The 12,289-nt window shown below is 40.3% G+C and overlaps 1 protein-coding gene across 7 annotated transcripts in view; it reads left to right on the top strand.

The window, feature by feature from the left end:
* The window catches only part of LOC26533845 (protein tramtrack, beta isoform), an 82,260-nt gene extending 75,156 nt beyond the window's left edge, over window positions 1-7,104 (top strand). For 4 of the 7 annotated variants that reach the window (XM_033381592.1, XM_033381593.1, XM_033381594.1 and 1 more), the window contains one exon: window positions 5,527-7,104. In XM_033381592.1, the coding sequence (XP_033237483.1) occupies window positions 5,527-6,187 (661 nt within the window). In that variant the 3' untranslated portion in view covers window positions 6,188-7,104. The remainder of the gene's footprint in view (window positions 1-5,526) is intronic. The other 3 variants (XM_033381591.1, XR_004469727.1, XM_033381597.1) reach the window with 3 other exon arrangements.
* The last annotated feature ends 5,185 nt before the right edge of the window (window positions 7,105-12,289 follow it).

The raw sequence follows: 12,289 nt of genomic DNA, 5'->3' as shown, positions 1-12,289 counted from the left end.
ATTAATTTCCATGGTAGCGGCAGCGTTAGCAGAAAGACCAACGTCTCTAGCGGGAAGATGATCGCGAAGAGTAACACGAGCAATAGACGACCAGAACCGAGCCCAGCAAGCGAACAGCTATGCACGAACTGTATATACAAAGGCCACCGGTGTAAGAAACGTTTCTTGCGGGAAGATGACCGAAAAGAGAAGCCCAAGCCAACAGCTACGTGCACTACCGAATATGCAGGGGAGGCCGGTGTATATATGTATGGATAACTTATGTGGTCGATGACACTCTTTGAGATAGCAGTTAGTTTAGATCTTTGAATGCTTTATTAGTTTGTGATTGCACTGATGGATTATTTATTGCACAATCACGTCGGGATCACCAAATGTTAAGCTATTAAGCGTTTTTAATAACTGTTGCAATTTGAAGTTAATGAAAGTCGAGAGGCTGTTTATAATTCACAATTTATTTGCATATGTAAACCAACTTATCGCGTATGTACATATGGCAATGATTGGGCGAACGATTGATGCGAGGATGTTAATCTAATAGCTGCGACGATTAGCTCAAGACTGCCCATGCAAGGGCTGACGGACCAAATTGCCGGGCCCTATGCAGCAAGCTTAGACGCGAGCGAGAGCGTATGATAGCCCGAGAGCGTTAGAGCTGCTCGGGGACGCTGTTAAGCCGAGTCCGAGAGATTGCGACATAAGGAGACGAAAGAATTCCGCTGCATGCGCATATGCGGTAGCAAATGATCTTTGCAGTGGGGGCATTGGAAACGACAACACCAAAATGCATTTCCTTTGGGCCGCACCACTGGCAATAATTTAAAATATTTAAGCTGCTTGACCCGACAGGGGCTTTCCTGATCTAATCGAACAGGAAAGCGGGACACAAGAATAAAAAAAAAATAATAAAAAAATTTTGCATGTCCAATGATGTAATGAGATTATTAACCTTCGCAAACTCGGCTTTACGAAAGTAGCGGACACGTTCAGGTAGCCTACTCGACCGATCCAATACATTTGGTCCTATATATACCGAAACTTAAAGTGTAGAATGGTAGGCGTCTTTAGGTATAGTGAGCGGAAGGGCTCGGGTTAACAACACTATGGTCGGATCCGATTCAAGACATAGATCAAGCAATCGACCCAAGGAATTTTTCACATGATTGACTTGAGACAGGGACAGGTCAAGCAAGCCGTCAACAAAGTCATGTCGTGACATGGGCACTAGGATACTAGACTCGTTTACCGAAGACCAAACAGTTCCTGGCAAGTTGAAGTCGCCAAGAACTATTATATAACCTCGTGGCCGCATCGGACTCCGGCTCCTCGTGGTTGTTTTGTAGGGCGTTAACGTTTTGGCGCGATAGAGCATCGGGCACGTGGTTTTCTTTGCCTGGTTTGTAAAAGAGCTTGGCCCCTGTTTCGTCTATACGCGCGTTCCAGCGCTTTATTTTGGCATTTGGGTTGCTCTCGGATACCGAGAACGTGAGTGGCTGATGGTCGGTAAATATGTTAATATTTTTCGCACCATGAGGAAGTGCCGCAGTTTGGCTAAGACCCAGACGATAGCTAGCAGTTCTCGCTCGTTAGTAGCGTAGTTTGCTTCTCTATCCTTCAATGATCGAGATATCATTGTTATTGGGCGGCAGTTCTGAGACAGAACGGCTCCGATGCCGTAAGCCGAGGCGTCTGTGGTCAGATCGAATGGCTTTTGGTAGTCAGGGTACATGAGGGTAACGTCCTCCGAGGCTAGAATGTTTCCTAACTTTTCAAACGCGTTGCGTTGGGCCTCATTAAACTGCAACTGGATCTTTTTTGACCTGTACTTGCTGACGGATCCGTTTTCTTCTTTCAGAATGTCGGAGATTGGTTTCGCGATTGCTGCGAAATCTTTAATGAAACAACGGTAATAACTGGCTAGACCCATGAATGATCTGACGCTAAATACAGTTTTGGGCTCAACGTAGTGCTGAATGGCTCTCACCTTTTCTGGGTCCGTTTTTGCGCCGTGTTTAGTCACGATAAAGCCGAGGTACTCGACGCTCTCTTTAAAAAATTGTGACTTTTCGCGGGCCACCCTCATGTTTGCACTATGAAGGTTCTTTAATACCCAGCCAACGTGTTTGACGTGATCCGCCTCGTTTTCAGAGAAGACGATGACATCGTCAACGTACACGTAGCACTACTTACCGATTTGTTCCCGTAGAACATCATCGATCGTGCGCTGAAAAATACCTCCGGCATTTTTTAAACCGAAGGGGAGTCGACAAAATTCGTACTTCCCCCCGTTAACGGAGAATGCCGTTTTCTCCCGATCAGATTCTGCCAGAGTGATCTGGTGGTATCCTGATTTGAGATCGAGAGTGGTGAAGTACTTTGCTTTACCTAAGTTTGCCAGTATCATGGTGATGCTCGGCATAGGGTATGTGTCGGAGATGGTTTTTAGATTCAGTTTCCTGAAATCTATTACTAGGCGTTTCATCCTATTGCCCTTCTCGTCCGTCCCTTTTTTGTCCACTACCCATACCGGATTGTTGTATGGGGATCTGGACTTCCTGATGATGCCATTTCGTAAGAGATCGTTGACCTCTGAAGATACGAAATCTTCGACACCTTTGGGATATGGGTACAGCTTTGAGTAGACCGCGTTTTCGTCGGTCGTACGGATTGTAGCCACTACGGCTGTGTTATAAGGCAGCGACTCGTTAGAATCCGCGAAAGCCTTTTGGTAGCGGTCAAGCATTTTTAGGAAATCCGCTTTTACCGCAGGTGGTGCTTTTATATCTTCGTTTTTAGTGTGGTTGACGTTAGTACATTTGAGGTATTGTGCCTTCATCAAGACATAATACTGCCCCTACTTGTTTTAGTAGGTCAAGTCATATGATCCCATCGAATGTAGTCATGGAATCTAATAGGAAGAAGAAGGTGTCGTGTCCAAACATGGGTACCTTGCATTTCTGCGTGATGTTGTTTGAGCCATGAATGAAGTGCACGGCGAAAGGGGATTCGACAGGGGTAACGTTCTTTAGCCGTTCGTTTGGTCTGATATAATTGTTGGCCGAACCCGTGTCGATTAGAAAAGACATGTCTATCCCTGCTATTCTGAGCCGAATGAACGGCAGCAGGGACCTTCCCCTTAAAAATTGGCGTTGTCGCTATCTATGTCAGAGTCGTTGCCTTCGTCTATTTCGGATACCGCTTCCTGTGCTACTTGTGCGTAGTTCGCCTCTTGTTCAGCGACTGCCTTTAGGAGGTTTATCTTTTGCCGCCTTTGGCCAGTTGCACGATCGGAACCGGCGGGGCGTTTGCTACCTTGGCCTTGACCCTGATTTTGAAATTTCTGCCAGTTCGTTGGTTGCCTGTATTTCGAGGAGGAGGGGTCTACGTCCATAGGTTCTGGGGCTTTTTCGCCACCGGCCTGAGCTCTATCGGCGTTATAGTTGCCGTTTTGCTTTTTATAATGGGGATTTTTACCCTGGTGGTTTTGGTTGGACTGGTTCGTGCCTTGGGATTGCTGATTCTGACGGCCTTGTTGCCGTTGGTCAGAGCGTCCCTTTTCTTCCACACCCCTAGCATAGCTTGTTTCGAAAGCGTATCTCTCGCGGTTTGCTTCCACCTCCTGTGCCAATGAGAGGGCTGTTGGCAAATCGGGGGGGTGAGCGGAGAACAGTACGTCCGTCAAGCTACGCTTCAGCCCAGAGATGAATACACGGAGTGCGTCGCCTCTGAACTTTTCGCACATGCCCTTTGCCAAGCTAATTTCGTAGGTCATGTGGGCCTTGTTGGTCAACAAGGTAAGTTTCTTTTCTACCTCATCATAGTACTGTAGAATCGACATTCCGCCTTGACTCAGCGTGCCCATTTCTTGTTCAATGACATGTATGGATCTCTTATCGCTGTATGTGAAGTCTAGTCTTGCGATGACGGCCAACGGTGTGTTGAATGATGCCAAGACCGCATCTGCTGGGCTCCTAATCTTACTCCGGATTATGAGAATGGCCTGGTAATGACGGGAGCTTTCGTCATACCTTTTGAAAATTTTGTATGCGGCATGGGCCGCCTGTCTCCATGCTACGTATGTTTCCTGAGTTCCGTGGAACTCAGGGACGCACTTCACTGCGTCGAGAGGCTCATCGCAAAGGACCCCGTCGGTTATTTCTCCATCCTCATAGACTTTCACCTCGGGTACCGCGAGAGGTGAGTTTTGTATTTTAGAGTTTACTAATGCTATCTGTTGCTAAAACTCCTGTTTGAGGGCATCCTCCCTCCTAGTGTTCTCTCGCGCCTGCACTGTGAGTACGCTTTGCACGGCCGTGTCAATTATAGTTCTGAGATGTTCAGCGTCCATATCTGTTTTTTCGGTTTGGCTGCACGCAGCGGGTTGGTAAACTTGATTAGGTACTTGTAGGTCAATGAATCCCCCAAGCAAACTTGCTAACGTTCTGGCACCAAGTTCGTGTCGTTTCTGTTTTTTGTTTAGTCTATTTCTGTCCATTCGGTTTTAAACAGAATTATTGTAAGACTACGGCATGAATGGTCACCGAAATGAAAATTCTCTAACTCACTCGTTTTAGTTTTATTTTTACTTTATTTGAAATTTACTTTATTACTGGAATTCTCACTTTTCAAATCACTTACATGTTTTCTAACTTAGATATATATGTCCAGCGCAGCAGTCGTGTTTATATTCGAGCGTGTAGTTATCCCTCGCCGCGGTCGTCGCGTGCAGGGGACAGTGGAGAGTATATTTGTCTCTCGGCGCAGTCTTTGTGTTGTTGTTTTTTTTTTATGCAAGATTCTCTTTCTCTCGTCTCCTTTTTTATTGTGTTCTTTGTTGTTTTACACACACACACAAAAAGAAAAATTATTATTGTTATTATTTTTTTTTTCACTTTCTGTTTGAGCTTTCACCATAAAAAATTGTACACCTTGTTTGGTTCTTTTTACGTTGGGCGCCAATTATTAAATTACACCAGAACACAACGAGTATGCTGTTATTAGGTATTTTTATTGATTATGTTAAGTTAACAATTCCTCAGAAGCGTTAGCTAGCTGAGTGGTATCAAACATTGGAGTTATGATAGTTATTGAACTCGGTAGCTGACCGAATATTATGAATGAGAATTAATTGATCAAGGCGAGCGATACGCTGCGCTTTATTTGGATTCAAACTTAAGACTAATTATTAATGAAATTAAAAGCTATGATTGCAGCCGGCTTCGCGGACAGTGCTGCCGCGGCGCTGCCGTCACTGCAGAGCGGTCGCCGCCGTTCCAAGAACTTCAACGTCGCTGGCAGCTGTTCGGCACCCGTGGGAACCGCTGAGTTTCGCTTTGTGGGTGGTGTTGAATTCCTGCAGCTGCATCCGCCAAACCTGTGACTCTGGTCGTGGACCTCGCTGATATGCTAGGTCAGCACACGCCCAGTGTCGGTGGTTAACTTATATATGTACAATAGACATTACACCTAAATACAATTTTTTTATGAAAACAAATTTCATTCAAATTTACAAATTTTATTTTATAGGTCCCAGCAGCACCGAAAGCATCAGCCACATAATTTGGACTCCACCATCGAAGACGATCACAACTATGTAGCTGCTCACGATGATGACAATGAAAGCAGCGTAGCCCGTATTGCAAGCAGTGGGAGTGGCCTTCCCCAAATTTTCGACGCAGATACTCCTGGCAACATATCGGTAGGCCTCATGCATAGCTCAATCGATAGTTACACCTCATATAAGCGTGTTCGACGTTCGGAGGCCTCTTTAGCACAAGCGGCTAAATGCGTTTCAAAGGGCGAGACATTCCAAACAGTCAGCAATATGTTCAATATACCTGTCTCAACCATTCGTTTCTATATGGCACGAAAAGGCATTCTTCCGAAGCGAAAACGCGGACGTGGAGCCTCTCATGCGGGAAATTTATTTACAACAGCGAACGCAGGTACGCTTTTGACTCCAAATTCTGGCACAGCTCATCACCTGTCTCAAAATACACCTCTAGATACCGTACTAAAGAGCGGCAATAAAAACGCAAGCGGAAGCAATAGTCCAGCGGCGGTAACGGCATCTTCTAATTTACCGTCCCTAGAAATTGGCACAACAGCGGCTGGTGTGCCTTTCCATATCCTTAGCGATGCGTCGACTTTCGCACTGAGCGAGCAGCACCAATTACATATGATCTAACCATGCTGCTTACCTTTGTTTAGCCTGACATTAATGCATATTTGAATTGAAAATGAGGTTTTGTAAACGCTTTGTTTTGTGCTATATGTCAGGTTGATGGTATGGAAAACATAAGATTTGTATGAATGCTGATAAAGAAAACGAATGCCTATGAGTTTTTTTTTGGCTTCTTATATTTCTCATACAACAAAACGCACGCCATGTTAAAGATAGCCATGTGGTAAACACAGCAAAATTTCAACCAAGAACATCAATTTAAATACAATATAAATTATTGTATGTGTTTAAAAAACAACATACGCTAATCGTATTATACATTGCTATCAAGGCTTTCCAGCTGCTTCCTGAATTTAAATGTTTTAGTGTTAGCATTCAGTTTCGCTTTGGTTAATATTTAAAAATCTCGTTATGCATAATCGAAGTGAATAATAATAAAGACTTATTTTTTAGTTAGTGCATTTACAATGACGACTACTTCTTGAATTTTCATATTATATGCAATCATCTTCTATTGTCTACTGTTATTCATTTTATGTCTGTCTTCGTTTCATAACTTGATTATACCACACTCATGAGTTAACTGATGATATGTATGTAAATGGTTATACTCATAATTCTTACCATTTCATGAATAAATTATAAATTATCAAGCTCATGAGAAAAACAGCGAGCAAACTAAATACTTTAATGGTATTTACAAGAGTATTTACAAACACAAAAAACTTCATTTATATAAGTTATTTTGTTAATCTTAAATTCGGAAAATTAAATTAGTTACAAATTAATCTAAAATGTAATTATGTAAATGTGTTATGTATAACTTTATAAAACACTATAATCTAGTTGAGCGCTCATCAGGTATAGTTTTTGGTTTTTAAAAAAGTTGAAATAAATAAATTCGGGTTTTTTGTAAAATACAAAGATGGTATTTCTTATATTTATCTACAGAACCTTAATGTCAGAATGCTTGCCATGTTAAATTTTTTGCAATTAAATACAATTTTGTTTGGAAAAAAATGTAAAAAATGTTGAAGTACAAACAGCATTAGAAAGCTAACAAAAACGTTTTTTTTATAAAAAAAAAAACAAATAGTAAAGAACAAATTTATGCGCGAAGTTTATTTTTAATATAAGATAAATACTTTGAATACCTTAAATGACAAAATTGCTAAACAATGAAACACGGAAACTTTTGTAAATTCACAGGAAAACAATTAAAGGGTATTACGCTTATTTTGCATACAAACCACCACCTAGTTACAAAAATATGAAAACAGTGGTTCTTTAAAACAAATCAATAACTCATTAAAATTGTTTAATAATTGTTCCTCACTTTTATTTGTTTCCGACACTCAACTTCCGACCTTCTGTTATCGGACTCTCGGAGACTATAAAGGCTAAAATAACCAAATATGGTGATAATATTCTTTGACATTGAAATTTTTGAAAACTCTGTGGTATCAACTTCAAAGATATGAAACTTTTACTGCTCACAATAACATACATATGTACATACATTGATGCAATCTACCAGTCTTTCAAAATATTTGAGGTCGGATAATTATTAAAAAACGAAATAACCAAGATCCAACCAATAAAATTTCTCTGATATCCTTGATATCTCTTCTCTTGTCGTTGCCAGAAAGTGGTTAGAAAAGCGGTAATCCTTTAATTTGCAGTGGTTAACTTTAAATTAATTAACTGAATCGTGGGCAAGAAATAAACTTCGTTGTTATACGTTTATATTATTATCTTATACGACAAAATAAAAGAGATGCGATCCTTTACAGTAGATATTTTCTTTATTTATATCCATATCTTGGTTTCTTAATATTTCTAAAAATAATCCAAAAAATTAAAAACTGCTAATTTATATGTTCCATAAAAAGTTTGACACATCAGATCACGATTGAATTAAAATATCATAAGCATGAAAATCATGCTAAAATATATTTTATTTGTACTATTTTTGTATGATAATAAATCAACATTGCATAAACTTAATGTTTCTTCATAGCTCAGTCATTCCAGCTGGACTACTTTGCCATATATGTATGTAGTTACTTTGTTAGAATGATTGATATTGTTTTCAATTACTATATAAATTAAAAATATATTTTTAACCTAATTAAAAATTTTGTGATTGCTTTTAACCTCACCTATACAATAGTCATTGTTTAAGTCATACAAAAAGTGTGTATTAATAGAACATCTTTTGTATCCATATGTATAAAAGAAAAGTTTTTTGTATAAGCAACACAAACAAAAACAAACAAGTTAAACTTATGTATAATATAAAAATACAAAATACAAAGAACAATAGAAATAAAATTGTAATACAAATTAAATCCTGAATTTTCATCTTTATTTTTCACGCAATTCAGTTTTATTACATTTTATTACTTGTTCAGAAGAAGCACTGAAAAGACAATTTACGATAAAAGGACAGGGTGCGCCATCTTTTAGTACGGTATGGAAACATCGAATAACATTTAAAAAAAAACCGATTTTCATAAGTGAGGTATTTTTATTTGGTTTGGTTCTTTACAATATATTTAGACTAATGTTTGGTAAACAATATCAATTAAGTGGCCGGCTTTTGAAAATCTGTTGTTTTTTTTTTTTAAGTTATTCGATGTTTCCATACCGTACTAAAAGATGGCGCACCCTTTATGTACATATGTATGAATGTATTTTTATTCTTGAGCAGGATGAACAAAAAAATGTTTACATATGTTTACAAAACGCGCCAAGCATTCTAGCGCCGCATAGTGGGCACTTTGGCGATTTCAGCTTGCTGAATGAACACCATCGGAACGAAATAGACTTGGGTGTAAGATATCTTCATGAAATAAGCCCAATTTGAAATCTTGCACAAGTACATGGTGCTACGATTTCTAGAAGCTTTAAAATTATGAGCTAAAGTTCAACTTTGTTCCGGTGCATATTTGTCGGTATAAATAAAATTTGTTTATGTTCTTGGATCGATAAAAAACGTTTAATTGTCATTTTCGATTTACATACAAATTTTATATTTAACTTTAAATCGAACATAATTTTTAAATTAAAAAAAAACTATTTTTCTTATAAAACTTTGTCTAAATTTTTTATTTTTAGAAGTAATATCTAACAACAACAATATCCAACAGGAGTGTGGATACCAACTTTGGTTGCTCTAGTTTTTATTGTCTCTGAGATCTGTGGATGCCACAGGTTTTCGTCCTTTGTGGGGGCGGAAGAGGGTGGGGCGAACTTTTGAAATGCACTTGTTCGATATGCAGGTTCGATATCTCAGGAGTGTTTTTTTTTTTTTTTTTTTTTTTTTGTATTTATTTATTAAGCGTTGAATCCGTACATTGCATATATCGTATCTTAACAACACAGGTAAATAGTATTAAGGAGACCAAACCTATTGCTTTATGCAAGAGGACTTATAGAGATATAATATAGTATAGTATATAGTAATAATAAAAAAAAAGTAATATTATAATATTGGGAGGGAAACTTAGAGTTGGCCAATAGTTTTGGCAAAACCCAATCTCTTCAACCGCCTCAAAGGCCTGGCAGGTAGTAATCGTCTGGCGAGCATACTATGGTGTCTAATTAGCCTGTCACTGTATCTGCTGGTATGCCTTCCAATCTGCTCCTCTACTGTATGCAGATTCAAATCCCGATGTAGGGTGGCCTCATGGCGCGATTCTGCAAGACCTGTATCCGTTTATAGTTCGATTTGGCAGCTATACCCCAAATCTGCACACCGTATAGCCAGATCGGGGCTACACAGTGTACATAAACTGCTCTTTTGGCTCTCAGTGACATGGTGCTTCTTCTGTTAATCAGCCACCGCAATTGCTGCATTCTTTGCCCACATTTACGAGCCGTAGCTTTCAAGTGTGGACCAAAAGTAAGCACTCTCAGTTTGGCCCGAAGGTCCATAGGTTAATATTTTTCGGGGGGACCATCCCCTAGCGTTTTATGCCTGGCCGCCAGGCACCTCTAGCCATGGCCCTGGTTCAGTTCCCCCGACTTTAGATCGGGAAGATGATGGACCATTGCCCGGGCATTACTCCGGGCAGGGCAAGCGACAGTGCATTACCAATTGCATTATCAATTTTCATTGATAATTACACTATTTATAGAATGGACCGCCCATCTTTAGCATGTGGGGTTTTGACTGCAGTCAAATCTTATTTCTCATCTGAATTATTCCCATTCAATAACATTCATGTTAATTGAATTTGTTGCAATCAAAGTTCGTGTTGGTTCGGCATTTTTATATTTAACCTGCTCCTACATTCTTCCCAGGTCTGATGCTGAGGTTTACTTAAACCACCTCTCAGCAATTAATACTGTCGTATCTGCGTTAGGTTGCAATGATCAAATTATTGTCATGGGGGACTTTAAACTCCCATTTCAAGGCAGCCAGCCTTGTGATGACGCTAACTTGTTGTTTCCCAAGTGCCACAATGACTTTATCAATGGGCTAACGGATATTTCCCTTGTCCAAATTAATGCCGTTAAAAACATTAGAGACAGACTTCGTGACCCCATGTTTGTTAACGATTCTTCTCTTTCTACGGTATCTAGAGCAAGCCCAATATCGTTACCTGAAGATCCTTACCATCCAACTTTGTCGATAGTGTACCCAATCTGGTTGTGCTGACAGTTCCATGGCGCTTTGCCACATAAAGTGTTTTCGCAAAATAAACTTTATCGATTTAGATCTACATCTCTCGCGTGTTGATTGGTCGTTTCTTTATTCCTTACCGAACATAGATGTAAGATATTATTTAGAGTATTGTTTATTCGTATTATTATCGCGGTGGCCTGGTATGTGTGCTTACAAATGTTCTTAATGTTACGGCTTATTTCTGCTGATTTTCTGCTGCTGCTTGAGTCGCGTCCGTATGCTGCTGTTCTCTCCTTTTCACTGCTTCGCTCGGTTCCTCTTCTTCTCTGTCCGCTGTTGATCTGCTGCTGTTACTACTGCTGTTGCTGCCGCTGTTACTACTGCTGTTGCTGCTCATCAGCTGTTCCTCTGCTGCTGTTATTACTGTTGTTGCTTATCCCCGCTGCCCCCTTAATAGGCCAGCTGCCCACTCCTTCTTACACTCGGTCTTCCTGATTAGTCATCAGTCCCTGATGACCATGCGACCTCGTTTTCTACATAAAAGCTCCATAGTTTTATGTTATCATTGCTTGTGGTCGTATTGCTTGGTCCTTCGACGTCTGCTGCCTTCCGAACATTATAGCGTCCGCCTCGTTTCACGTTGGTTATTTCGTATGGCCCTAGGAATTCGCTGGCCATCTTTCTTCCGGTTACAAATTGTTATGGCTACGAGATCTCCGACCTTGTATCCGTATTCGCATTTCCGCTTTTTATCGAATTGTACCTTGTATCTGTCCTGGGCCTGCTGAATATTTTCTTTTGCCTCTTGTCGCATCTTTTGCCTCTCGTCTTCAAAATTATCAACCATCTCTTTTTCTATTAGCTGAAGTATGTCGCTATCCGGTCCACAACGCATTTTTACCCCGATCATCAGCTCAAATGGACAACGCTTTGTAGACACGTGAACAGTGCTGTTAATAGCCCTCTGAACTCGCGGTACGAACTTATACCATCTTCCAGGTTCCTCCGACGACAATTTGGAAATGATGCTCAGAATAGATCGGTTTACGCGTTCAATTTGTCCGTTTCCTCTTGGTCCCCTGTGGTGCTCCATATGTGTTCGATGTTCTTTTCCTTGACAAACTCCTCAAAGCTTGAAGATGTAAATGCTGCTCCACGATCGCTTACTATGCGTGCCGGATTACCAAATACATCAGACCACTCCCTTAACTTCTTGAGAACTTTGTCTGCTCCTGTTGTTTTTGTGAGATACATCCATACGAACTTACTAAAGCTATCAACCATTGCGAAGATGTACTTGTACTGCTTTGAAGTGGCATCCATAGGCCCAAGGTGATCCACGTGTATAGTATACAGCGGCTGTGATCCTTTGTCAATTTGATGCAGAAATCACTCTTTTTTGCCAAGCTTTTTGTTGTAGATTATACATTTCATACAGTTTCCTATGATCTGCATTACTTTTCCTTCCAGAT

The sequence above is a fragment of the Drosophila pseudoobscura genome, chromosome X, assembly GCF_009870125.1.
Source record: "Drosophila pseudoobscura strain MV-25-SWS-2005 chromosome X, UCI_Dpse_MV25, whole genome shotgun sequence".
In the NCBI taxonomy this organism is placed as follows: Eukaryota; Metazoa; Arthropoda; class Insecta; order Diptera; family Drosophilidae; genus Drosophila; species Drosophila pseudoobscura.
The sequence above is the reverse complement of the archived record's forward strand: the minus strand, read 5'-3'. Positions and strand labels throughout refer to the sequence as shown.